The sequence below is a fragment of the Narcine bancroftii genome, chromosome 2 (assembly GCF_036971445.1).
Source record: "Narcine bancroftii isolate sNarBan1 chromosome 2, sNarBan1.hap1, whole genome shotgun sequence".
Classification (NCBI taxonomy): Eukaryota; Metazoa; Chordata; class Chondrichthyes; order Torpediniformes; family Narcinidae; genus Narcine; species Narcine bancroftii.
In genome coordinates, this window is record NC_091470.1 from 14,615,331 (window position 1) to 14,642,432 (window position 27,102).

At 44.3% G+C, this 27,102-nt stretch overlaps 1 protein-coding gene across 2 annotated transcripts; it reads right to left on the minus strand.

Annotated features, from left to right (window-relative positions):
• Window positions 1–2,981: 2,981 nt before the first annotated feature.
• On the minus strand, window positions 2,982–26,886 carry LOC138753221 (26S proteasome regulatory subunit 4). Of its 2 annotated transcripts, none has more exons than XM_069915906.1 (11): window positions 26,835–26,886; window positions 23,145–23,198; window positions 18,818–18,914; window positions 17,807–17,931; window positions 17,263–17,448; window positions 13,151–13,279; window positions 11,086–11,182; window positions 9,586–9,775; window positions 6,024–6,175; window positions 4,757–4,911; window positions 2,982–3,306 (listed from the first exon to the last, which is right to left on the minus strand). In XM_069915906.1, exons 1-11 carry the CDS (start codon window positions 26,835–26,837, stop codon window positions 3,172–3,174), a joined length of 1,323 nt encoding a protein of 440 aa, XP_069772007.1. In that variant the 5' UTR covers window positions 26,838–26,886; the 3' UTR covers window positions 2,982–3,171. The 2 variants fall into 2 exon arrangements, with proteins under 2 accessions (XP_069772007.1, XP_069772006.1); XM_069915905.1 differs by lacking the exon at window positions 26,835–26,886 and adding an exon at window positions 25,458–25,501.
• Window positions 26,887–27,102: the final 216 nt, after the last annotated feature.

The following is a 27,102-nucleotide window of genomic DNA, read 5'->3' on the forward strand; positions in this document are numbered from 1 at the left end:
TCAGTCTATTTGCAGATGACGTTATAATATACGTAGTAGAACCAGAAATATCAATAAAAGAATTACATAGGAAATTGAAGGAATATGGAGAAACGTCGGGGTACAAGATTAACGCAAATAAAAGCGAAGCAATGCCAATGAATAATGCGGATTTCTCAAAATTTGCGATATCTAGGTATACAAATAAAAACCTCAGCCATCTATATAAACTCAATTATTATCCACTAATGAAAAAAATTACAAGACGACTTAGAGCATTGGAAAGATTTACCACTAACACTGATAGGAAGGATAAACTGTATTAAAATGAACATGTTCCCAAGGATACAATATTTATTTCAGACATTACCAATACGATTAACAGAGAAATTTTTCAAGCATTTAAAGATAATAATAAGGAAATTTTTATGGAAAGGGGGGAAAACGAGGATAGCACTAGATGAATTAACAGAATGGTATAAACAAGGAGGCTTACAACTACCAAACTTTAAAAATTATTATAGAGCCGCACAATTAAGATACCTATCAGATTTTTATCAAACAAGGGAAAAGCCAGATTGGACTAGATTAGAACTAGATAAAATAGGGGAGAAGATACCTGAACATATATTATATAAATGGGATGAAAAATTGGTACTACGTAGAAATTCTCCGGTATTGCATCATCTGCTCAACATTTGGAAGAAGATTCACGTAGAAAGGAATAAAACAAATTACCAACTACCAAAACTAATACTGACGCAAAATCAACTAATCCCTTTTACAATAGATAACCTTTCCTTTAGAGAATGGGAGAAAAAAGGGATCAAAAGAATAGAGATTTGTTTTTCGGGAAATAAAGTATTATCCTTTGAACAATTGAAGGATAAATATAATATAACTCAAGATACAGTGTTGGCATACTACCAACTGAAATCCTACTTGAAGGATGATAATCAAAAAATTTATAACAAACATGTATATTAAACTACAAGAAAAGGAGAATGAGGAAACAAATGGTAAAACCAAACAAAAATGGGAACAAGATCTAAGCATAAAGATAAAGAATGAAACATGGGAGAAACTATGCTTCGGAACCATGAGAAATACAATAAACACAAGGTTACGTATGATACAATATTACTGGATACACAGGTTATACATTACACCTCAAAAGTTAAATAAATGGGACCCAACAGTATCAGACAGATGTTTTCGCTGTAAAAAGGAAACGGGAACAACAGTTCATACAATCTGGACATGTGAGAAAGTGAAAAAATTTTGGGAAGATCTAAACCAGATACTAAATAAAATCACAAAAAGCAATATACCAAAAAACCCAGAGATCTTCCTCCTAAGTAACATAAAAAACAAAGAACTTGGACTTGATTTGGATGGACCACAAAAAAGATTTGTTATGATAGCCCTAGCTGTAGCAAAAAAATGTTTTATGTCAGCCTGGAAAGTAGAAGATAACTTGAGAATACAACAATGGTATATAGAAATTAATAAATGAATTCCATTAGAAAAAATAACATACAATTTAAGAAATAACATTACAATATTTGAACAAATATGGGAGCTATAAATGAAACACAATAGAGAAAACCTACTGGTGACATCTACCACCTAAAATGACAGAAGGAGAAGAGAATGAAAAGAACTGACTCAGTGGAATTTCTTGTTTATTTTTATTGAGTGACAACATTGTTTAAAGGGTTTAATGTATCTTAGATACTGAACTTTAAATAAGTGGGAGGGGAGGTGAGGGAGGGGAGGAGGGAAGGGGGGAGAAAACGACACAGTATATATTTGAAAAGGAAAATTTATGTATCTTGATCAATGTGGTTTATAGTGTGAAAAATAAAAAATAAAAAAAAAGAACAAGGTACAGGTCATCCTTGCCGCCTCATTCACCTTAGCCTCTGAAGCCCACGCTATCACTGCGTAATATATATTCAAACTGCCAGTTCAACGCAGTGAGAACTGTCAAAGATTAACCGACTTCCATTAATGCGAGCCTTTGGTTGAATTTTACCCAGGACCAGCCGTAGTTAACAACTGCCTGATGTTGCAGGAACCCAATTAACATTGGCAGAAGGTCTAACACAGGAAATGAGTGGCTTCAGATTAACTGTGGTTGGCTGTGCAGTTACAATCATTAACATCAGACAGCTTTCATAGACAATGTCCCTATTGACATGTTGCTTGTGAACAGTGTACCCCTCCCTCCTCAACACACGTTTTCCCCATTGCCCAAATAATCTTTCCAAATGAGACAATTGGGGCAGGAGTAGGCTTCTCAGCCCCTCAAGGCTGCCCGAGTATTCAATAATCATGTTCCCAAGGCCGCATCTTTTCCATATCAATCTCATCGTAGCCCTCCAATCTCCCCCCACTTCAAATAATTACTGATCCAGCGTCCACAACACTTTAGGGTAGAGAATTCCAGAGATTCCACACTCCTCCTTGTAACCATGCCTCCTCGTTTGAGACTCCCACAACTGGAAAACATTTATAATCCATGTCCACAGGCCTTTTGGACAGGACGTTGCAGACAACTCAGGATGCCCTCATTGTTTCTTCTTAACATCATCTCTGGTTCTCTTCCAAATAGGTTAAATCTGGTCATCCACACTAGAAATGGAATGCCCCAGCAGTCTGAGCTGGATTCACACACACAGGTAAAAAGGATGTGATCACTTAAGGTGAAGACAAATCGCCTCAAGCTCTACGACCATGAACTCACCCAGACTCACTGTTGGCCTGTGTTTCTCCGCTGCCTGTGCACATTCCTCCCTTCTCCCACAGCCTATCTGTATTCACACCTGGAGGAAGGACTCAGGCCCAAAACGTCAGCTATTTATCTCCCCCCCCCCACCCCCTCCCATGGATGCTGCGAGACCTGCTGAGTTCTTCCAGCACCCCTATGGTTTTATTTGAAACAGATCAGCATCTTTCTAAAGCACGACCGCTGCAGAAGACAACAGGAACCACCATAGTTAATTCCAAAATGTACAATTTATAGTTTTTTTATTAAGATACAACTTACAGTGGGGAAGGGTGATGAAGCAAGTTACCCAAAGAGACACAGAAAATCTGAACCTCCATCCATTGGCCCCTGCACCTGGGAAAACTTTGACAGTTTTCTGCAGAAGGCAGATAGGGAGGTTTACGTGAGAAATTGTCAGGTTAAAGGTACAGTCCTTCTGGTGTGCCTTCCTGCTTCTTGTACAAGACGTTCTCTTTCGACTTCTTGAAGTCTTCATTAGTTACTTTCATCCTTCGCTCTCGAAGGGCCATCAGACCAGCCTCTGTACAGATCGCCTGCAACAGGGATGCAGGTCGTGTTAAATCCTGATAATTCCTTACCAAGCTTATGTCAGCGCAGTCACTTCCTGATTGCAATCAGTGGCGAACCAGGAACAGATAAACATGAAGGGAACTGGACTATCTTAAACACCTCTCACTAAGTAGCTCACGGTAATAATAATTAAAACATTTAATTTTAAATTTAAATTTCACAGGTGGACCGGGTTGTAAAGAGAGCTTTTGGCATCTTGGCCTTCATAAATCAAAGTATTGAGTACAGGAGTTGGGATGTTATTGGTGAGGTTGTATAAGACATTGGTGAGGCCAAATTTGGAGAATTGTGTGCAGTTCTGGTTACTAAACTACAGGAAGGATATCAGTAAGATTGATTGCGAGATTTACTAGGATGTTGCCAGGTCTTCAGGAGTTGAGTTACAGGGAAAGATTAAACAGGTTAGGACTTTATTCCTTGCAGTGTAGAAGAATAAGAGGAGATTTGATTGAAGTTACAAAATTATGAGGGGTATCGACAGAGTAAATGTGAGTAGGTTCTTTCCACTTGGATTAGGAGAGATAAATATGAGAGCACATGGCTTTAAGGGGAAAGGTTTAGGGGGAACTTCTCAGAGAGTGGTGGGAGCGTGGAACAACATGCCATTTGACGTGTTAAATGCAGGCTCACTCTCAATTTTTAAGAATAAGTAGGATGGATTCATGGATAGGAGAGGTCTGGAGGGATATGGAATGGGTGCAGGTCAGGGGGACTAGATGAATGATATTTAGGGACAGACTAGAAGGGCTGAATGGCCCGTTTTTTGTGCTGAAGGGTTCTATGGTCTCTCCCTGATCCACCCATTACCACCTGCCTGTGGGACTGTGCTCCTCCTACCACCCCCCCCCCCACCATTTTTCGGGCACCTGCCGACATTTTGTCCATACTTTGATGAAAAGCTCAATCCTAAAACATTTTTATCTTTGGTATATAAACTCCTGCAGAGTTTCCCCAGCATTGTGTTTTTACTTTTATCTTAAGTGGGATCAGGGAGTCTGGTAATCACAGAAATTTTTTTAGATGTACAGCACGGTAACAGGTCATTTTGGCCCATGAGCCCATCCTGCCCAATTACACCTATTTGACTTACAACCCCCGGTACATTGTGATGGGTCGGAGGAAACCCATGCAGACACAGGGAGAACGTACAAACTCCTTACAGATAGCATGGGATTTGAACCCCAGCCCAGATCGCTGGTGCTGTAACCGCTATAGCAACCGCACCACCCCAGTTAACAAGCGGGCTGAGCCAGAACTTAGGAAGGCAATTTCTTCACAATATTTCACATATTAATGAGGTCATCTTTTATTAGGGAACTCCAGAAAATGTTAGCCACTTCTATTCACAGGTCAAACCCCTACAATCAAGATCAATCTGTGAAAAGATAGCAAAGAATAAAATCTCCACTTCACCTTAATATCTGCCCCAGATAGGTCGTCTTTGGCCAGGATCAGCTCATCGAGGCTCACGTCTTGTGCCACTGTCATCCTGCTCGTGTGGATCTGGAAAATTCGCCGCTTCGTCTTTTCATCCGGGAGAGGAAACTCTATCTTACGATCAATCCTTCCTGGAATGACACAAAATAAAGAAATTTGCATTTGAGCATTCTCAGTGCTTTTTACAAGAAATACCTTGGGTGCCCAATAACCGATTGGGAAAACGACCAGCTAGTCAACAACACCAGCTCAGGAATCACAGGATCCCGGGACAGTGAAGGAATTTGGGGTGCACAGGATTCTTAAATGATCACCCCATTAGTCAAAGCAGCACCTCTCCCTCAGCAATGTACTCAATGTGCTGGACGCCAGTCTGTGCAATCAGCCAGCACAGAAACAAGGCCCAAGGCCAACCAAACTGCCCTGACCATTGAGCACCCATTCAAGATTCCATTTAAATTTAGATGTACAGCACAGTCACAGGCCCTTCCATTCCCCCAACTAACCTAAATTCCCTAAACCATTTTTTTTGGTCTATACCCTTGAAGAAGGGCTCAGGCCTTCTGATTATCTGAAATGGTCAGGACTGGGCCCATTTCGGATCAACTGTTTTTGTGCGTGCACCATGGTTGGGAGAGACACTGTTTTGTTGCGTTGTACATATACAGTCAGATGATAATAAAGAACTTTGTTCTCCCATCGAGTTTCCCCAGCTCCCTCCCCCTTGACCCTGGAGCTGAGGTCAGCATAAAACAGCCATGATCATATTGAAGGGTGGGACAGACTTGAGGGATCTGGTGGCCAATTCCTGCCCTTACTTTCCCTGCATCTTTGTTTTGTTACTGATTCTATCACTCACTTGCACACCTCAACATTAACCGACTGACCTACCATCTGCAGTTCCTTGGGAAGCGGAAAAAAGCTGCAGCATTCCGAGTCAAATTTTAAATTTAATATTTTTTTTTAAAATGGAGACAAACAGCATGCTGCCCAAATACCCCAATTAACCTACAACCCTGTACGTTTTGAACTGTGGGAGGAAACCCAGGCAGACACGGGAGAATGTACAAACTCCTTACAGACAGTGTCAGATTTGAACCTGGACTACGCTAACTGTGCTGCTCCAGGTTAAACCAGGTAGTCACAGGGAGAACATGCAAACTCCACACGGACAGCATCCAGAGGTCAGAGTTGACCCTGGGCTACTGGAGCTGTAATGAGAAGTATTCGCCCATACACTGACCTGGTCTGATGAGGGCTGGGTCCAGGGTTTCAATTCGGTTTGTAGCCATGATCACCTTCACGTCACCCCGAGAGTCAAACCCATCCAACTGGTTGAGAAGCTCCAACATGGTTCGTTGGATCTCCCGCTCACCGCCGGAGTTGGAATCGTACCTGAGGAGTAACGGCAACTCAATGCTTAGTCCATCTGGGCACATGCAGAGAGTGTAGTCCCCACCAAATAGGGTCCACGTGCACACGACCAGCCCTCACACTATACACAGTCCGCACACATCCTGCAGGTTCGGACCCATAGTATTTAGTCCACACACATCCAGCATGTCCAGACCCACACTGTACACAGCCCGCACAAATCCAGAAAATACAGTCTCCACACCATACACTGTCTGCACAGCCAGCCAGTACAGTCCTCACATATCTGGCAACTGCGGACCCACACCATACAGTGTGTACATCTCAAGCAAGTGCAGTCCCCACACCTCCAGCAACCACAGACCTACACCATACACAATCCACACATTTCCAGCAAGCTCAGTCCCTACAGAACACTGACAATACCCTTCCATTGTTGAGAGGATATTCCCGATCTGCTTTATCTCATGACAAACCAACACATAAACTGGTCCAGTCAACTTTAAATGCCATCACCAGAATCTCCTTCCTCTGGCTAGGGAGATCACACCTACTTCACATTCCAAAACGCAGTCAAACCAAGGTCCAATACAATTGGATCACAGCATCGATAGGGCAGACTCGTATCCTCTTGCAATAAAAGCTGATTTTCATTGCCTGCTGTGTGGTAGGGTGTGTACGCGGGTAGCAGTGTGGTGCAGCAGTTAGTGCTGCTGCCTCAGCTCCTGGCCCCCCAATTACTGGCATGGAGTTTGCATGCTCTGTGTGTGTCCATGTGGGCTTCCACTGGGTGTTGCAACTTCTCCGTGCTAAAGGCATAATTGGGCCACTGCAAAGTACCCCTCGGTACGGGGATCATTGTTTTGTGGGTTTTTGCTGTATTGTCCATTCTCTCCAATGCTCCAGTGACAAAGGCTTTGAGCTTGGCCTCGTGTCTGGCAATTCAGTGACTGAGGCCATGGTGATCTTGGTTCTGTGTAGAAGGGACTTTTTAAAAACAATTTAATTTAGACATACAGCTAAGGTAACAGGCCTTTTCAGCCTACTAGCCCGTGCCGCCCAATTATACAAAATCAACCTACCACCCCTGGTACATTTTGAATGGTGGGAGGAAACCTGAGTGCCCGGGGAAAACTTCTTACAGACAGCAATGCACAAACCACTACACTATCCATGCCGCCCAAGTAAATTTTAAAGCACAGAAACAGGTCCTTCGGCCCAATATGTCCATGCTCATCCCATTTGCTTGTTTTCAACCTGCATCTATCTCAACTTTCCCCTATCCATATTCATGTCCAAATGCCTGTGCTCCTCCCTCTGTCCTTTCTTCCACCACCGTTTTGTTCAGGTGCCTACCTGCTTTTTGTTCCCCTATGTCTCTTTAGCTTTGCCTCTCTCTTTTTCCTCTGCCTGCTTTCCTCCAGCTCTGTATTCACCTGCCTTTCCTGATCAATTCTCACCTGCCCTTGGCCAATTATAGTCTTTTGCCTGTTGGACTGTCCTCCTCCCCCTGTTGGCCTGTCCTCCTCTCCCTGTTGGCCTGTCCTCCTTCCCCTGTTGGCCTGTCCTCCTCTCCCTGCCCCTTTGTGCATTCTCCCACCTCCAGCTTTTTTAAATTCAGATGCCTGTCTGCATTTTGCTCGTACCTTGACAAAGGGTTCAGGCCCAAAATGTCGGTTATACATCTTTACCTCTTGTGGACAATGTGAGACTGGCCGAGCTCCTCCAGCACTTTTGTGTATTTACTACAATCACAGCATCCGCAGATTTTTGTGTTTCACTCCACTTACAATTGTCCACGCCTCTACCACTTCCATTCCAAACACCCACCACCCTCTGTGTGAAGGTGGCCCTCAGAAATCTTTTCTCTCACTTTAAACTATGCCTTCTAGTTTAAGATTCTCCTTCCCCAGGTAAGAGCCTTATCTAGGCCCCTCATGATTTTATAAACCTCTAATAAGGACCCCCTTAGCATCTGTTTCAGGGAGAAAAGTCCCAGCCTCTCTTTCCTTACAACATCATGGTAACATCCTCATTTTGTTTTTACACTCACTCATGGAACAAAGGGAATATCTCTGATGGAGAGAGACCAAATGACAATGTGATATTCTATTCAAGAAAGCACAAGGTCAACTTTCCCTTCATGAGTTTGCACCTTAGCCTCTCATTATAATTCAGCCCTGCCTGTCCCGTTGAATCTTTTCTACAAACTCTCTAGTGATATGCTTCCTATTGCCAGGCAACCAAAATTGTGCACAATACTCCTTGCATGGTATCACCAACATCCTGAACAGTTATGACCTGTTATCCTTGCTCCTGACTGATGAAGGCTATTTTTATGGAAATATGTACGCCTCATCTCTCTGCACTGCAACACTCTCCAGGGCCCTGCTAATCACTGGGCAAGTCCTGCCCTGGTTCAACCTACCACAGAGTAACCCCCTGGACTTGTCCAAGTTAAATGGCTCCCATTTGGCCTCTAAATTAGCTCTCCTCCACCAGGAAGCATGTTGGAGCTGAGGTGGTGAGATAGACTGAGAAAGTTGTTGGGGCAATGATGCAGCCTTGAATGTTCAGAGTATGTACCAAGCTGGGAATGTTGGTTAAAGATACTCAGGTAGGACAACAGGACTGCAATTGTCCAGAAAAACAGACCTGGTCTATACAGAGGATCATTAAAAATATTTTGCTTCCCGAACACGTTTGGGTGTATTTTATGGATTTTGGACTGTTGATCCACAAAAATGACCTTAAGTATTTTTCAGATATAACCAAAACTTCAAGCATACGTGCTTCATATATTCAAAACCAGGACGTGCAACATGTTATTAAAAATTCATTTTCTGCATTCGCACTTGGACGTCTTCCCTGCTGATCTTGGTGCAGTCAGTGACGAACATGGTGAAAGATTTCACCAGGACATTGCGACCATGGAAAAGCGGTATCAGGGCAACTGGAATCCATCAGTGCTGGCTGACTATTATTGGACACTGACATGAGAGGCATCAGATGCTGAGTACAAACAAAAATCAGCAGCAAAATATTTTTTAGGTCAGTCGAACCAACGCAATATGTCAGCGTCAATAAGCGATTAAACCTGCTAAATTCAATAAAAGTTAATTTAAACTTTCTCCAACTTCCTATGTGATACAACAAATCTGAAATTATCTTTGTGTTCAGCTTGAAGTTGTTTATCAAAAACCCCATTTTTGTTACAGGAAGCAAGCCTTTTGAAAAAATTTGTCGTCCAGTGTAATTAATGTTGCCTCCTGATTTATCATCCCTTTTAGATCACAGGCTTTTCTGAACACATTTTCTGGTAATACTATCCGCTGTGCCTCAAGTCTATAAGCCGAATGGGGTGGGGGGGGGGGGGGAGGAATCCCTTGAGACAAAGAATTATCTCAAACACACGTCTCAACCCCACTGACCTTTTGGTGCCAATTGCATCGATCTCGTCGATGAACACGATGGAGGGGGCGTGCTCTTCAGCCACCCGGAACAGCTCACGCACGAGCTTCGGACCGTCGCCCAGGTACTTCTGGATGAGTTCCGAGCCAACCACCCGAAGGAACGTCGCTGAGGTTTGATTTGCTACCGCCTTGGCCAACAGAGTCTTACCTGTGGTTAATTACACAAAGGGGCTCGTTAATTCACCGGGAAGTTTACAACATTTATGGTAGCCAATCAGTCGCAGCTGCTGCAACGTGGATGCTGCTCGGAATCCCAGACTTGTGGACCATCTCTCATTGTAGCAATGAGGCAATGGTGTTGTTGGGCCTGGAAATACAGAAAAGCCAGACTGTGCAATGAGAACAGATTTCATTTCCTGAAGGTTGTACAAGAACAAGACTGCAAATTTATTTTAAGGGAATCCAGCAGGTTCATGATGAATGTTTTGCAGAATTTATTTTAAGGGAATCCAGCAGGTTCATGATGAACGTTTTGTAGAAGCACACTTGAATTATTGTATAGTATGGTAGCTACAAAGCAAAAGACCTGGTCTAAACAGAGGATCATTAAAAGAGCTGAGACTCTTATAGAGTCTTTATAGAGGGACTCCCTTCCCTCTATAAAAGACATTTACTGGGAGCACTGGCAAAATAACACCCAAGGAAAAGCATCTCATGTGCTGTCATGAATGAACTCTGACAATAAATCTAAAATCTCCATCCAGTGCACAGTATTTTCAACCCACTACCATCAAGGAGGTACAAGAGCATCAAAATCAAGACTGCCAGGCTAAGGACTAGTTTCTTCCCACAGTCTGTGAGACTGTAACCCGAGAAAATCACCCCCAAAATATTTCTGTGATCTTTATGAATGATATATTGTGTACGTATGTGAGCACACCGTGGCCTAGAGAGAAGCAGCTTCGTCAGGTCGCATATGTACAATCAGATGATTTAGCATAGCGACCGAGATTCAAACCCCGCGCCGTCTGTAAGGAGTTTGTACGTTCTCCCCATGTCTGCGTGGGTTTCCTCCCACTGTTCAAAATGTCCTGGGGGTTGTAGGTGAATTGAGTGATATTGGGCAGCATGGGCTTGTGGGGCAGAAGGGCCTGTTACTGTGCTGTAAATTAAAAACTGTGGCAACACCACTTGATTTTGTGAGGAAAAAAAGGTTGGAGAAGTACAGAGAAATAAGGGATGTGTGATTATTGATGGAAGGCTAGCATGGATTTCGGGCCAAATGGTCTCTCTCTAAGTCGTTGTCACTGCATGAGCAACAATATTACTGTGCCCCAGTGTACAGGATTCTACCTTGTCTACATTCTAACCTCTCAGCTAGGTTACACTGTCACCAGCTGAACCAATAATAACTGTGCTTCAGGTGTTCCTTTTCACCAAAGGAGCTGATAAAAGAAGAGATTTAGGGAGTTAATTAAGGAATAAAGCAACACTGACAAATTTAAACATCCAGTTTACCTGTACCAGGAGCACCATACAGAATAACCCCTTTGGGAGGCTTAATTCCCATTTCTTCGTAATATTCAGGATGAGTGAGTGGAAGTTCCACAGATTCCTGCAAGAAATAGAAATGTGAAGGGAGGATGGACGGAAGGAAGGGAAGGGTTGCATTGTAAACCGTCTTTCATGCCCCACTCAGGGTGTCCGATAGTGCTTTACAGCCAGTGAAAGGTAGTTACCGTATAAGTGAAGTGAGGGTGTCAATAGACCAATGTTTTTACTCACTGAAGTTAGGTGAGACAAGAATTGGAGATCATGGGTTAAGGGTGAAAGGTGAAATGTTTTAAAGGAACTTCTTATACAGAGAGCAGTGAGTGTGGTACAAGCTGCAGGCTGAAGTGGTGAATGCGGACTCAATTTCAACATTAAAGAAAAATTTGGATAGGTATGTGAATGGGAGGGATATGGAGTGATATGGTCTGGGTACAGGTCAATGGGAATAGACACAATAATAGTTCACCACAGAATAGATGGACAGAAGGGCCTGTTTCAGTGCTGCAGTGTTCTCACCACAATCAGGAATTAATAGCATCTTGAAATTCTGCATTAGATGTTTACATTGTTCAGCATCATTTTATTATAATCATACAAAGGATCTGCCACTTGAAAAGTCAACTCCAACTATCGGCTGGAGGAACTCAGTGGGAGAAAAGGATTGGTCAACTTTTTGGTTGGAACCTTTCGTCAAGACAGTCAAAAAATAATGACTGTTCTTTTCCTCTCCCAGATGCTGCTCGACCCGTTGAGTTCCTCCTGCAGATTAATTGTTGCCCCAGATCCCAGCGTCCGCAGACTGCTGCGTGTCCCTTGAGAAGTTGATTGTTTCTCTTTCCACAGAGACTGTCTACCTTGCTGAATGTTTCCTGCATTTCCTTTTTTCATTTAAGACTTCCAACTTTTTAAATGTTTATTTACAATCTTGTATCTGTGTTGAATACTTCTGGTTCCCCCAAACTTTTAGTGCAGTTAAATATTCTGGTCAATATTTATCCCTCACTTAACATTTCTAAAACAAGTTTCTCAAGCCATTGTCACATGTCCAGTTGTGGAGGCTTGTTGTACACAATGCAGGTGCCATGATTGCTGCATTTCTGTGTCACCTTCACCATCTCTGCAGTAACGCAAACAACCCCATTCAGCACCACCTGCAGCAGGGCTGGTGGATTGTGTGAGGCAGTTCGGGATCAGTAGAGGCAGGTTATTCATGATTTGTAATCTGCGCTGAACTATTATTCCGGCAAATCTTACTGACTTGCACTGGGGTGGACCGTACCTCTCCCATCCCTGTACTTATCCAATGTTCACTTAAATGTTGAAATTGAACATATATCTAGCACCTCCGATGGCAGCTGGTTCCACACTCTCACTACCCTCCGAGTGAAGAAGGTCCCCCTCATGTTCCACCCAAACATATCAACCTTCATCCTGAACTCATATCCTCTAGTTCTTGTCTCACCTAACCGCAGTGAAAAAACCTGCTTGCATTTACTCTATTCGCCTCATAATTTTGTAAACCTCTATCAAATCGCCCCTCATTCTTCTACACTCCAGGAAATAAACTCCTAACCTGTTTAAGCTTTCCCTGTAACTTAGTTCCTCAACCATGTCAATTAGGACAGAGTCTCGATACTTGATTTATTGCAGCACTAACTCACTACAGTGATTTTTTATTTATCTGTTATTATCGAATTACGTGTTGTATGAGTTGACTTGACTGAATAACATGCAAAACAAACTTTCTACTGTATCTCAGCACACGTGATAATAAACAATTCAATTCAAATCAATAAAATTTCCCTCAACAAGTGCTGCCCCCAATCCACTGCTGCAAGCAGAGCTCAATGAAAACAAGGACCACCACAACCCTACTTTTAATTCTTAAAATTCACCCACTCCCTTCAATGCTCTGTAAGGCCAGAGGTTCAACCAGCAGAGCTATTTGCTAGGACTTCTATTTCAGAACATGATTAAACCCTTGAATGGAAGGGGGGTCACAGAATTCTGAGCTTGAAGAAAGACCCACCTTGATTTCCTGGATCTGGTTGTCTAGCCCACCAATATCAGCATACGTCTCCTGTGGAGCCTTCTCAACCTTCATAACTGTCACCAAGGGATCTGTGTCATCAGTCAGCACTCCGATCACAGCATGAACCTAATGAGGAGTTTAAATAACACAATTTGTCAGAGTGCCTGCATCTCACCCCAGACTATCCAGATAGAACAAGCAGCAGGCACCTGTCGACTTTAGAGTTAGACAAAGACATCGACGGATGCGAGTGTATATTGATAATGACTGCAGTGCACAGGAGAGAGAAAAATAAAGATGGTCATGGCACTACTGAAGATCATGGCCCTTGAGAATCTATTGGAAAATGGAGATTTGGGAACATTTTCACCATTTTTTGTTAATTAATGTTGCAATGGTCTGCCCCTTTAAAAATGCCATGTTCCTTCCAAACATTCCATCCCCATGAATTCAAATATTTCATTTAAGACAGGGCTTGCTGTCACATTCATAACAAAGCTCCAGGTTTATGACACACACACTGATGAAGCTCATCACCCCCGTGGGAATCCTGTGGCCAAATATCCTTTACAATAACCCTTCAGTACGTGCACAACATCCTTGTGATAGATAAGAGTACGCTTAAGCAGAAAACATCGTGGAGAAATGAACGATGCTGCAATTACCCTCTTGTGGTGGAGATGTGGATATTGTGTGTTTCTTTCCAATCACATGCTCCCCTGCTCTGTCTCCCTCTTTCCTCTCCTGCCCATTCTTCCCCCAAACCTGAACCTGAATCTTTCCCGACATCTCCCTCTCTCCTGCCTTCCACCTCATCCTCGCTTGCTCTCAGTATGTGGCTCCCCCGCTCTTGATGCGTTGAAGAAACCCTCTTCCCTCTGCGCAAGACCACCCCCACAATTGCATTGGAGACCACTCACCTTCTGCACGAGCCTCTCCCCCGCCCTCTGCGCAAGACCACCCCCCCAATTGCATTGGAGACCACTCACCTTCTGCACGAGCCTCTCCCCTGCCCTCTGCGCAAGACTCCTTCCACTCTGCGCTGAAGAACACCCCCCCCCCCACCACGCTGGAAACTTCTCCCCCCTGCGCTGGAGACTCCCTCCCACCCTGCGCAGGAGACTCCACCCCCCCTGCGCTGGAGACTCCTCCCCTCTCTGCGCTAGAGATCCCCCTACCCTCTGCATGACTCCGCCCTCTGTGTGAGACTTCCCCCTCTCTGCGCTGGAGAACACCTTCACCCTCTGAACGAGACTCCCTCCCACCTTTGGGCTGGAGACCCCTCCTGCCTTCTGCACTGGAGACCCTTCCCCTCCTCTCCCAATCTGTGAGTAAATCCCTCTCTCTGTGACATGTCTCTCTCTCTTCGTGAGAGCTCCCCTCTCCTTGTGTGACATTCCCCCCCTCAACTGTGACTTTCTCCCCCCTCTCACTGGTGCCTGTTTTGGGATTACTCATTTTGTTTTCATTGTGAATAATTTTTCTCCTTTTTGACTTTTATGTTTTTTGATTGCATCATTTTAGTGACTAACTCATGTTTTCTGGTTCATTTCCAGATTTGAAGATGCCTTCCCTGACCTGAAATCCATCATCTTATTCATTCCATTTATCTATTTTTTAAAATATTTTATTTAAAAGTTTTTAAAAACCTCAATTACAATTATTAAAAATAAATTGAAAAGACGATACATATGTGGTGTATATATCCCTCCCTCCCCAACCACCCCTAAACCCCAAATATGAAGAAAAAGGAGAATGTCAAAAATACAAATATAATCTCAATCCAATAACTGTGGAGCTGAGAATTACCACCGGAACGAGTTATTGAGAGCTCTCAAAGTTTCAAAGGCTCCATATTTTCAAAAAGAAATGATATTTATTGCATAAACTACGTGATTTTTTTCCAAGTGGAATACAAGATGGTAATTCAGCGTGCCATCTCTGGATTCCTAAATCTGCACCTGATTTCCAAGTAATGGCAATGCATTTTCTGGAAAGAGCTAAAGCTAATTGTAAAAATTCAATACATAGTTAATCTTAATTTAAGATTAATATTTTAACATTACCCAACAAAAATAAAATTGTGTCAAGCAGGAGTTTTACCTTTAATATTCTTTCGAAGAATATTTTCACCTCGACCCATTTATCTATTTATTTATTTCATTTATGGTAGCATCAGTGTGACCTGCCATTCAACCAATGACACACCATCTGGCCCATGCCTAGTAAAAGGCTGCCCTCCTCTGGTATACTGTAGAACCAGGATAAGAGATGAGTGTAGATCTTTAAAGAATATCTGTAACATTGGCTGTTGAGGAAATTCCTGCTGTTATTTTTCTGGTGCCAATCTCCAAGCATCTTGCACTGACATGACTGAACTTACTAATGCCACCACACTGGTCCACTACCTGCCTCCTTCATTCACTCAGCTTTGCAGTAGACCTCTCCCTCTAAGCCTCACCACAACATCTGTTGAACTGCTATTTGCGTTCTACAGTTGTGATATAGTGACAGGGCTCCATTTCAAACACGTTCCAGAGACACTTAAATAAACAGAAGAGTCGAGTGTGGGCTGAGCCACACACCCAAGCCAGGGTCCAAAGCCCTGAGGGTCAGGAACATTGCCCTGTGGACGAGAGTCACATTTGACATGAGTCATAAAGAGAGGAAAAAGAACCTTCGGCCCAACAGGTCCACGCTAACCAAGTTGTCTACCCAAGCTAGTCCTATTTGCCTGCATCCAGCCCATTTCCCTCTAACCCTGTTCCCATCCATGTGTTGTCCAAATAAATGTTGTGGCTGGACCCGCCTCCCCTACTTCCTCTGGCACCTTGTTCCATGTACCCATCACCCTCCATGTGGGAAAGGAGCCCCTCAGGATCTTTTTTAAATCTTTCCCTCGTCACCTGAAATCCCTGCCTTCTAGTAACCATAAAGACTGTGAGCGTTTACCCTGTCTATGCGGCTCCTGATTTTTTATACATCCCTCTTGTGCTGCAGGGATAAAGGTCCCAGCCGATGCAACTCAATCTTGGAATCCCAGGCAAACATACAAGCTCAGAACAACTTTCCTGCAAGTTATGCCCACCAAAGGGTCATTGCCAATGGCCTTAGTGGTGTCCGCAGTTTTCACCATCTGCAGGAACAACCTTGCACTCAACATTAGCAAACTCAAGGAACTGATTGTGGAGTTCAGGAGGAACTCAGGAGGACACGAACCAGTGCGCATCAAGGGGTGAGCACTGCAAAGGGCCAAGAACCTCAAATTTCTGGGTCTGAGCATCTCCGAGGATCTGCCCTGAAGTCTCCATGTTGATACAATCATGAAAAAGGCTTGCCAGTGGCGATACTTTGTGAGGAGTTTGAGGAGATTCGATATATCACCGAAGACTACTGCAAATTTTCACAGGTGGGCCATGGAGAGCATTCTGACTGGTTGCACCACTACCTGATATGAGATGCCTACGCACAGGACAAAAAAAATCCGGAGAGTTGTTAACTTGGCCTGTGACACCACGAACACCAGACTTCACTCCATCAAGGACATGTACAAGAGGCAGTGTCCTTAAGAAAGCAGCCTCTAACCTCAAGGACTCCCACCTTCCAGACCATGCCCTCTTCTCTCTGCTCCCATCGGGAAAAAGGTTCAGCAGCCAGAAGACGAGCATTCACTCACCAGCACAAAGACAGTTTCTTCCCCTCTGCCATCAGCTACCTGAATAATCAATGATCCATTGATACTACCCTACTTTGTCTTTTTTCAACTATTGTTAGTTATTTTGTACAATGGTTTATATAAATGTTTGCACCGTGGCGTTGCTGCAAAACATCGAATTTCATGACTCGTTCATGACAATAAATTCTGATTCTTGTAAATAACAAGTAAAATGGGCTGCTCAACTTGGCTAGCCTTCTCCCTTCCTGCCCTGGCCCTCTGACCAGGTTTCTGAGTGGCGAGGAGCTGGTCACAAGGCACGTGGTCAGAATAAATACCAAACCATCTACCTCCATTCTGATTACTTCCCAACCTTTCTTAATCAGTGCAATTGTCAAGAGGCATTTTAAATTAAGGCCCAACCTCTGGGCTGGTGTGAAGGCAGTCACTTTACCTTGTGGTTGAGGAGGACGGAGCAGCCGGGCTCAAGTAGGTCTTTGTCCACAAACGACAAGATGCTGACGTAATGCTCAGAGCCGACGGACGTGGATACAATCGCGTGGTTGTCGTCGATGATTTCCTCCAGCGTACCCACAGACATCGGTGTGCCTCTCAGATCATCCACCTTCGACCTCTCCTCCTGTTACGGCAATGACAGAACCAACAAAATTTCACTGAAATGTAGTCATTCTGAGCAGTAGCCCATCAGGTGGGAGTGTGGGTCTGAGGCTGGGATGAGGGTCTGTGGTACAACTGATAGCCACATTGCTCTCTGGATAAATGGAAGAGGAGCATGGCTGACAAAATTCACTAAATGCATTACATTCACCAATGGAATGTGCGCCCTCAATCCCAACCTTGGTAAATAAGTCAAGGAAAGAGAGTCGGATCTGGTCACCAGGGAGGCAAGGCGGGGGCCATTACGACCAAATGTAGCAGCCCTCCTGCACAACGGTAAAGCTGCCACATTTTCGGTCATTCTCTGCCACGTACAGTACCTCTTGCTTCTCTTCAAGTGGCTTCATTTGTTCCTGGTTTCTGATGAACTCTTCTTCCATTAGAAGATAATCTTTTATCCGCTCCAGTTTCAGCAACTTCAAGCGGCACTGGGTGTGAGGGGTTACTGTCAGCACAGGGGAGAAATTTTAATTTAAAAAAAAACCAGAGCTACAGCACAGTAACGGGTCCGAGCCACCCAAATACACCCACATGTACAGTTCTTAACCTCATAGGTCTTTGGAATGAGGGAGGAAACCCCACACAGTCACAGGGAAAGTGTACATACTCCTTACTGACAGTGGGGGAGGATCTGAACACAAGTTGCTGGCACCGTAATTGTGTTACGCTAAGCGTGCTGCCACTGCCCCCCTCCCCTGCTCCCCAAGCTGGGGTTATTTCTTGGACAGACTTTGAGTTGCTGACAATACTTTACTGACGCACCTCCTGTCTTCTGGCACCAACTGCAAGATCTACTTGAATGGAGAATAGTACAGCACAGGAACAGCCCTCCAGCCCACGTGTCTGCATTGCAAACTTAGCTTATAAGCGGCGGGTGTGGACTGCTGGAGACTGGCTCATGGGAGCCAGTATTCGAGAGGATGCTGAGGGCAAGAAGGGCTGCTGAAGTGCCTTGGGTGCTGAAGATTTCCTGACTGTGTTGGAAGTTTGGATCTGGAGCTCGGATTGCTAATGGATCTAACCGGATCCAGAGGCTGCGGCTGCAGAGACTGTGAGAGAGCTGGAGGTGAAACCACACTCAGTGACTCTGATGGGACTCTCTTTTGCTTGTACTGTCAGTAGCGCCAGGCGACTTTGCCTTTCAGCAGGCAGGAGGCAATTTTGTGTAATATTACATGACAATAAAGGAATCTTAAATCAACCCTTAATTCCCCTATTATTTCTTCCTTTAATTCAACTCCAACAGTCATCTCCCTTTGTCACTCCATGCACTGCAACATGATAATAAGATGTGTGATGTTTAACTGCCCGGGCAAGATACAAAACCTTACCCAGGGGCAACTTGCTAGCAGCATCTGGTCCTTTCGTTTTCTTCTTCTTTTTCCCCACTCTTGTTGGCACTGGTGGCTCGTACTTCTTCTTCTTATCCTTTCAAAAGCAAAGGAACTACCTTTACATAGCCACAGTTTGGATTGTGCATCACCACCTTTAGTTACAGTTTGATGAACTGATTACACTGGACAATTAAGATTTGCTTCCTGAACGTTTTTAGGCGTATTTTATGGATTTTGGGCTGCCGATCACGAAAATCACCTTAAAATTTTCCTAACACTTCTTGTATCTTTTAGATATAACATATTTTTATGATTGCCTTTCATATTTTAAATCTACTTAAAGTAGAAGTGCATCTAAAATTAATTTACTACATTCACAGTTGGACTTCTTCCCGGCTGATCTTGGTGCAGTCCGTGATGAACATGGTGAAAAGTTTCTCCAGGACATTGCGACCATGGAAAAGCGGTATCAGGGTAACTGGAATCCATCAATGCTGACCGACTATTGTTGGACACTGAGATGAGAGCCACCAGATGCTGAGTACAAACGAAAATCAGTGGCAGAACAAGGTCAGTTGAACTAACGCAATGTGTCAGCGTCATTATGCGATTAAATCTGCTAAATTCAATGAAAGTTAATTTAATGTTTCTCCAACTTACTACATGATGCAGTAAATCTGAAATTATCTTTGCGTTCATCTTGAAGTTATCTATCATAATCCCCAATTTTGTTTCAGGAAGCAAATCATTTGAAAAAAAATTGTTGTCCAATGTTATTAGCTGGCAGGTGGACAAGATGAGCAAAGTAACGACGCCGGAAATATCCATGCATTCACACAGCATGTAGAGAATGAGAGCACTGATTGCCAAGAATAAACATGTCAGGGTTCCCCAGGTCATGTATCTTTCCAGTCCATCAAGGATCCTGTTCTTTTTCCTTGGTTTTCTCATTCACCAAAAAAGCTTTTGCTATCTCTTTAATTGTGGACAAACATTAACTCTGCAGCTCTCTCCACAGATGTTGCCAGACTGAGCATTTCCAGCAATTCCTGCTGTTGTCACAGCAACACTAACACTTGTGTGGACCCAGGAGAGCAGGAAGCGGAGACACACCGGTGCTCTGCAGCGTCCTACCACCAGTTCCTGATACCGACAGCTCCATACAGGCTAAAGGCTTTAAACAGTCTGTAAAAGGTGGTGATAGGTTTTTTAAAAATTTACACATGCAGGTCACTTTGGCCCACGAGTCCATGCCGCCCAATTACATCCAATTAACCTACAACCCTCAGTATGTTTCGAATGGTGGGAGGAAACCGGAGCACCCGGAGGAAACCCATGCAGACATGGGAAGAACATACAAACTCTTTAAAGACAGTGCGCGATTTGAACCCCGGCCCCGATTGCTGCCGCTATAACAGCATTTCACTAACTATGCCTCCCTTGTAGGTCTGTGGCCATGATGGCTGTGTTCAGCAGTGTAGAACAAAGGGCTGCAGACTCCGGAGAGCAGCGGACGGGCACAGTGCAGGAAAACCAGTGAGGACATTCCCCCCCCCCCAACGTTGATGCGAAGCAAAAGTAGGCAACCCACAGCAGCAGACCAGCAAGGGGCTCAATGGCTGAAGGACCCACACAAGCTGCGGGCTGCCGGCAATTTGCAGTAAGGGGACCCACATGGGTTGCTGGAGACTATCTCATGAGAACCAGATATCAGAACTGGGATTTGAGGGGGTGCTGAGGGCAAGAAGGGCCTCGGGTGCTGAAGGCTTCCTGATCGTGTCTAAATCAATTAGTAGAAGAACTGACTCAGGACGGTGTAATATTAGATCTCCTGTTAGGGAACGAACTAGGTCAGGTATCGAACATTAATGTTGGAGAACAAATTGGATCTAGTGATCATAACTCTGTTAGTTTTCGGGTAGTTTTAGGGAAGAGCAAGGAGGGGCCTAAAGTTGAGATTCTGGATTGGAGAAGAGCAAATTTCGAAGGAATAAGAAGGGATTTGGGGAGTATTGAGTGGGACAGGATATTTTCAGGTAAGGATGTAAATGAAAATGGAGGATATTCAAAAAAGAAATTTTGCAGGTACAGAGTAGATATGTCCCAGTGAGGATCAAAGGAAAGGCTGGAAGTCATAGGGAGGCTTGGTTTTCAAGGAATATTGGAAATTTGGTTAGGAGAAAAAGAGGTATAAAGATAGAAATTAGAAAGGCCAAAAAGAGGCACGAAGAGGCTTTGGCAGGCAGAGTAAAAATAAATCCAAAGGGTTTCTATAGGTACATTAAAAGTAAAAGATTAGTGAGGGATAAAATTGGACCCCTTGTAGATAGCAAGGGTAGGCTGAGTGAGAAGACAGAGGAAATGGGGGAAATGTTGAATGATTTCTTTTCCTCGGTTGGTATTCACTAGGGAAAAAAATATTGAACCAGTTGAAGTAAAGAAAAATAGTGGGGAGGTCATGAAGCATATAAGGATAACCGAGGAGGTAGTGATGGCTGTGTTGAAAAAGATAAAGGTGGATAAATCTCCGGGTCCGGACAAAATATTCCCAAGGACACTCAGGGAGGCTTGTGGACAGATAGTGGGTCCATTAACAGAGATATTTAGGATGTCACTGGTCACGGGGGTAGTGCCAAAGGATTGGAGGGTGGCGCATGTGGTTCCGCTGTTTAAGAAAGGGTCCAAATGCAAACCTGGGAATTATAGGCCTGTGAGTCTGATGTCTGTGGTGGGTAAGTTGATGGAAAGTGTTCTGAGGGATGCTATTTACAAATATTTGGAGGTACAGGGATTGCTAGGGAGTAATCAGCATGGTTTTGTCAGGGGTAGATCATGCTTGACAAACCTGATTGAGTTTTTCAAAGGGGTTACAAAAATGATTGATGAAGGGAAGGCTGTGGATGTTGTCTATTTAGACTTTAGTAAAGCTTTAGACAAAGGCCCCTACAGGAGGTTAGGAAAAAAGGTGGAGGCATTAGGTATAAATAAGGTGGTAGTGAAATGGATTCAGCAATGGTTGGATGGGAGGTGTCAGAGAGTAGTGGTAGAAAATTGTTTGTCCAATTGGAGGCTGGTGACTAGTGGAGTTCCTCAGGGATCGGTCCTAGGTCCACTATTATTTGTTATTTCTATTAACGATCTGGAAGTAGGGATGGAGAATTGGATAAGCAAGTTTGCGGATGATACAAAGATTGGTGGTGTTGTGGACAGTGAGGAAGATTACCGAGGATTAAAAGGTGATTTAGGAAGGCTGGAAGTGTGGGCTGAGAAATGGCTGATGGAATTTAATACAGATAAGTGTAAGGTGTTACATTTTGGAAAGGCAAATTTAAATAGGTCATATACATTGAATGGTAGACAATTGAGGAGTGCAGAGCAACAAAGGGATTTAGGAGTTATGGTAAATAGTACCCTCAAGGCTGATACACGGGTAGATGGTGTAGTGAAGAAGGCATTTGGAAAGTTGGCCTTCATAAATCGGAGTATTGAATTCAAGAGTAGGGAGGTTATGATGAAATTGTTCAAGGCATTGGTGAGGCCAAATTTGGAGTACTGTGTACAGTTTTGGTCACCAAATTATAGGAAAGATATGAACAAAATAGAGAGAGTGCAGAGAAGGTTCACGAGAATGTTGACAGGATTTCAGGGTCTGAGTTACAGGGAAAGGTTGTGCAGACTGGGGCTTTTTTCTCTGGAGGTAGAAGATTGAGGGAGGACTTGATAGAGGTGTTTAAGATTTTAAAAGGGACAGACAGAGTAAATGTGGATAGGCTTTTTCAATTAAGAAAGGGGGAGATTCAAACTAGAGGACATGATTTAAGATTGAAGGGGGAAAATTATAAGGGGAACATGAGGGGAAATTTCTTTACACAAAGGGTGGTAGGGATGTGGAATGAGCTTCCGGCAGACGTGGTTACATTTAAGGAAAGTCTGGATAGTTACATGGAGAGGAGAGGACTGGAGGGGTATGGACCGGGCGCTGGTCAGTGGGACTAGGAGGGTGGGGATTTGTTATGGCATGGACTAGTAGGGACGAACTGGCCTGTTCTGTGCTGTAAGTGGTTATATGGATTCTTTTTGCCATTGTTCGAGGCTGCTTGAATTCTGGATAAAGGAAATTTTACTGTATATCATGTTCATTACATTTTTATTGCATTATGTGGAAATAAAGCTTTGAGTTTCCTGCCGAGCCCTTTGAAGTTGATTCTGTTCAAGGTACATTTAAAACGCAAGTTCCACTGTAGTAGAAAGGAAGGATTTTTATAACAGTTTAAGATATTACAACATCAGACACATGAACAGCAAAAACAGTCCAAATACTCACCTTGTCATCTTTCTTCCCACCTCCTGCACCGTGGCCACCACTCTGGCTCTGGCCCTGAGGGGAAAGAAAGGACAGTTTCACAAAACGAGGTGGGGAATGCCAGAGGCTCTGATCAGCCAGGAATAATGGAATTGCCATGAACAGAACTCCTGCTCTCAACAAGCCTTGAAGTCCTTCGACCAGGAAATAAACACCTTTTCATCCAGCAATGCCATTCATTATACCTGTACACTGGTCTGACTATGTGAGGCACTCATTCAACAGATAAGAGGAACATTAACAGCCAAGAAAACTGCTTACATTTCTCTCTATACAGTTCAAAATGCCTTCTGAGGTGAATCAGAGCTAAGGATTCATTTTCCTCCCCTTAGCAGTGAGACACATTTCCTCCCAAACGATTTTCCAGTTCTTCCCTAATCATAGAATCTTCTCCCAGGATGAAGTCTCCTTTATCACATTTAAACAAGTTAAAATTATACAAAAGCAACTGTCTTTGTTCACCCACAGCAACATAAATTGTTGTCCACATTTCTTCACAAACAGCAGAAAAGTGTTTGACGGTAATTATGAGTAGATGAGCTTCTAATAAATTATTTTGTCAAAATGCTGCTGAGTCCATCAGCCTGAACTGTTAGCCCTTCCTTAGCCAGAGAGTGGTGAACCTCTGGAATTTACAGTTGTAGAGGCCAGGCCGTTGGGGGTATTTAAGGAAGAGATTGCTAGGTATTTGAATAGTCAGGGAATCAAAGGTTTTGGGGTGGCTAGGGAATGGGGCTGAGTGGGAGAATGGATGAGATCTTGATGGAATGGCAAAGCAGTCTCGACAGGCTGAATGGCCTACTTCTCTCTATATCTTATGGTCTTTTTCTCTCTCCACACCTGCTGCCTGGCATTTTTATCATTCCCTATTCCTTTTCAAAATAAAATCCGAAGCATAAACACAACTAATGATCCAGCCGCATCAGACAGTGGGAAAAGCTGTCTGATGACAGGTGCTCCTCGACTTACGAGTCGAGGCTACGTTCCGATGAACCCATCGTAAGTGGAAAAACCATAAGTCAAAAAAGAATACAGTATCGCACCTACTGAACATCCTAGCCTAGCCAACCTTAAACATATAACCATTAACCATGTAACAGTTTACAGCGCGGAAACAGGCCATATCGGCCCTTTGAGACCGCGCCTGTTCACTTAAACAACTCCATTAGTTTCCCCCTCCCACTTTCCGCCCGTAACCCTCCAACCCCCTCATATCCATGTACACTTATCTCAGAACACTTACCGTAGCTTAGTTGGGCAAATTTATCGAAAACAAAGCTTATTTTATAATTAAATGTTGAATACCTTTTATTCCACACTGAAAAAAAAAAATTCAATCATAAAATACTGTACAGCTCCCCCCACCAACACCACCATGCGGTAAATTGTGAAACTACAGAACCAAGTGGCTACATACAGGCATTTTCATTAGAATGTGTATCGCTTCCACACCATCATAACTTCAAAAAATTGTAAGTTGGACCATTGTAAGTAGAGGGTCCACAGCTGGAGGAGGGCACTGACTCAGGGCAAAGTACAAATCCCAAACAAGCAAAAAATTCTGAACAGTTGGGAAGGTTCTTCTGCGTCTTTAAGAATATTGCTTAAATAAACCAACCTCATAGTCATAGTTTTAGGTTGTCATATCCCCTGATGTGAGCGTGTCAGTTTTTTCACAAGATATAGGAGCAGAAGTAGGCCCACTGGCCCATCAAGTCTGCTTCGCCATTCTAATCATATGGTGATCCATCTACCCACTCAACCCCACACCCTGGCTTTCTCCCTGTAACCTTTGATGCCCTGATTAATCAAATACCTGTGGCTACAAGTTCCAGACTCACAATCCTCTGGCTAAAGACATTTTTCCACATTCTGTTTTAAATTGGCACCCTTTTATCCTGAAATTATGCCCTCTTGTCCTAGAATCCCCTTCCATGGGAAACAACCTTGGCACAGCGACTCTGTCCAGGCCTTTCAGCCCCCCCCCCATCCTTCTGTACTCCAACAAGTACAGTCCAAGGACCAACAATCATCCCTCATATGCTAACCTTTTCATTCAATCCAATATTTCACTCAATTCAATACAAGACTGGTTTCTTGGAAAGCATGTGGTTTAGAAGGTGCAGTGCACCCGCCCTGGAATGAGGCAATGGGAGCCAATGACATTAACTTGGGGTACTGAAGCTCATTGAACGGTATCTGCCTCATGCACCAGTACATTAATTACAGTGGTTTTATTGCATTCAAGAGAAAATCCAGCTATCACCCACTCACATTCAAAGGCATCACCATCCAGGAAAAGTGTTTGATAGACTCCATCCCCTGTCCACACCCTCTCACTCACTCACTCCACCACCCATGCACCGTCTATAGCAGTGGTTTTCAAACTTTTTCTTTCCACTCACATACAACTTTAAGTATCCCTATGCCAGAGGTGCTCGATGTGGGTGGAAAGAAAAAGTTTGAAAACTACTGTTTTAATTGTACCTAATTGATTCGTTATGTGCACAGTTTCATAACGCCAAAGGAAATGGCCCAATGACAATTTTCCTCAAGCAAAATATTTCAGTAACAATTGGGTCTTGAGCAATGATTCCCAACCTTCCCTTTCCACCCACATCCCACCTTAAGCAATCCCTTACTAATCACAGAGCATCTATGGCATAGGGATTACTTTAAGTGGTATGTGAGTGGAAAGAAAAAAGTTGAGAACCTCTGGTCTAAAGAAATGTTCTACATTCATCCCTTCCCACTAATCACCCCCTTGGTACCTACCCATGAGACCTCAGGAAATGCTGCATTTGTGCCCACACCCCCTCCCTCACCCTTTTCATCCTTCACCCCCTCTCTCCCCTCCCTCACTCTTTTCATCCTTCACCCCCTCTCTCCCCCTCCCTCACCCTTTTCATCCTTCATCCCCTCTCTCCCCTCCCTCACCCTTTTCATCCTTCACCCCCCCTCCCTTACTCTTTTCATCCTTCACCCCCTCCCTCACCCTTTTCATCCTTCATCCCCTCTCTCCCCTCCCTCACCCTTTTCATCCTTCACCCCCTCTCTCCCCTCCCTCACCCTTTTCATCCTTCATCCCTTCTCTCCCCTCCCTCACCCTTTTCATCCTTCACCCCCTCCCTCACCCTTTTCATCCTTCACCCCCTCTCTCCCCTCCCTCACCCTTTTCATCCTTCACCCCCCCTCCCTTACTCTTTTCATCCTTCACCCCCTCCCTCACCCTTTTCATCCTTCACCCCCTCTCTCCCCTCCCTCACCCTTTTCATCCTTCACCCCCCCTCCCTTACTCTTTTCATCCTTCACCCCCTCCCTCACCCTTTTCATCCTTCACCCCCTCTCTCCCCTCCCTCACCCTTTTCATCCTTCACCCCCCCTCCCTTACTCTTTTCATCCTTCACCCCCTCTCCCTCCCCCGTCACCTTTCATCCCCTCTCATTCAGTGGGGGAGGGGGGATGAGTTGACAGAACCATCACTGCGAACCTCCGTCCCCGATCTGTGGCATTACACTCCTCCTCCTTTCCCTCCTTTCCCTCCTTTCCCTCCTTCCCCCCTTCCCCCCTTCCCCCCTTCCCCTCCCCACTCCCACCCTCACCCCGATCGGATCGCTCTTATCCTTTCCTTTCCCCTTCTCTCCCACTCACCATCTTCTCGCCGTCGCCGTCGCCCCGGAAATACGTCACGCCGGACGGCGGCCGAGCGGCGGAAACGCGTTCCAGCTGGAGGTTTCGAAACGTGCGTCCGCTCCCCTGCGGTGGGAGGGACCCAGGGCCGGGGCGGCGGCCTCGCAAAACCCTCTGTCCCCCAGCAAGCTCGTTGGGGAGTGGTCACCACAGTAATGGAGGACACGCAGGAGCCAAATTGTGCCTTTGACGTGGAATAGGGAACAATACAGCACAAGAACAGGCCCTT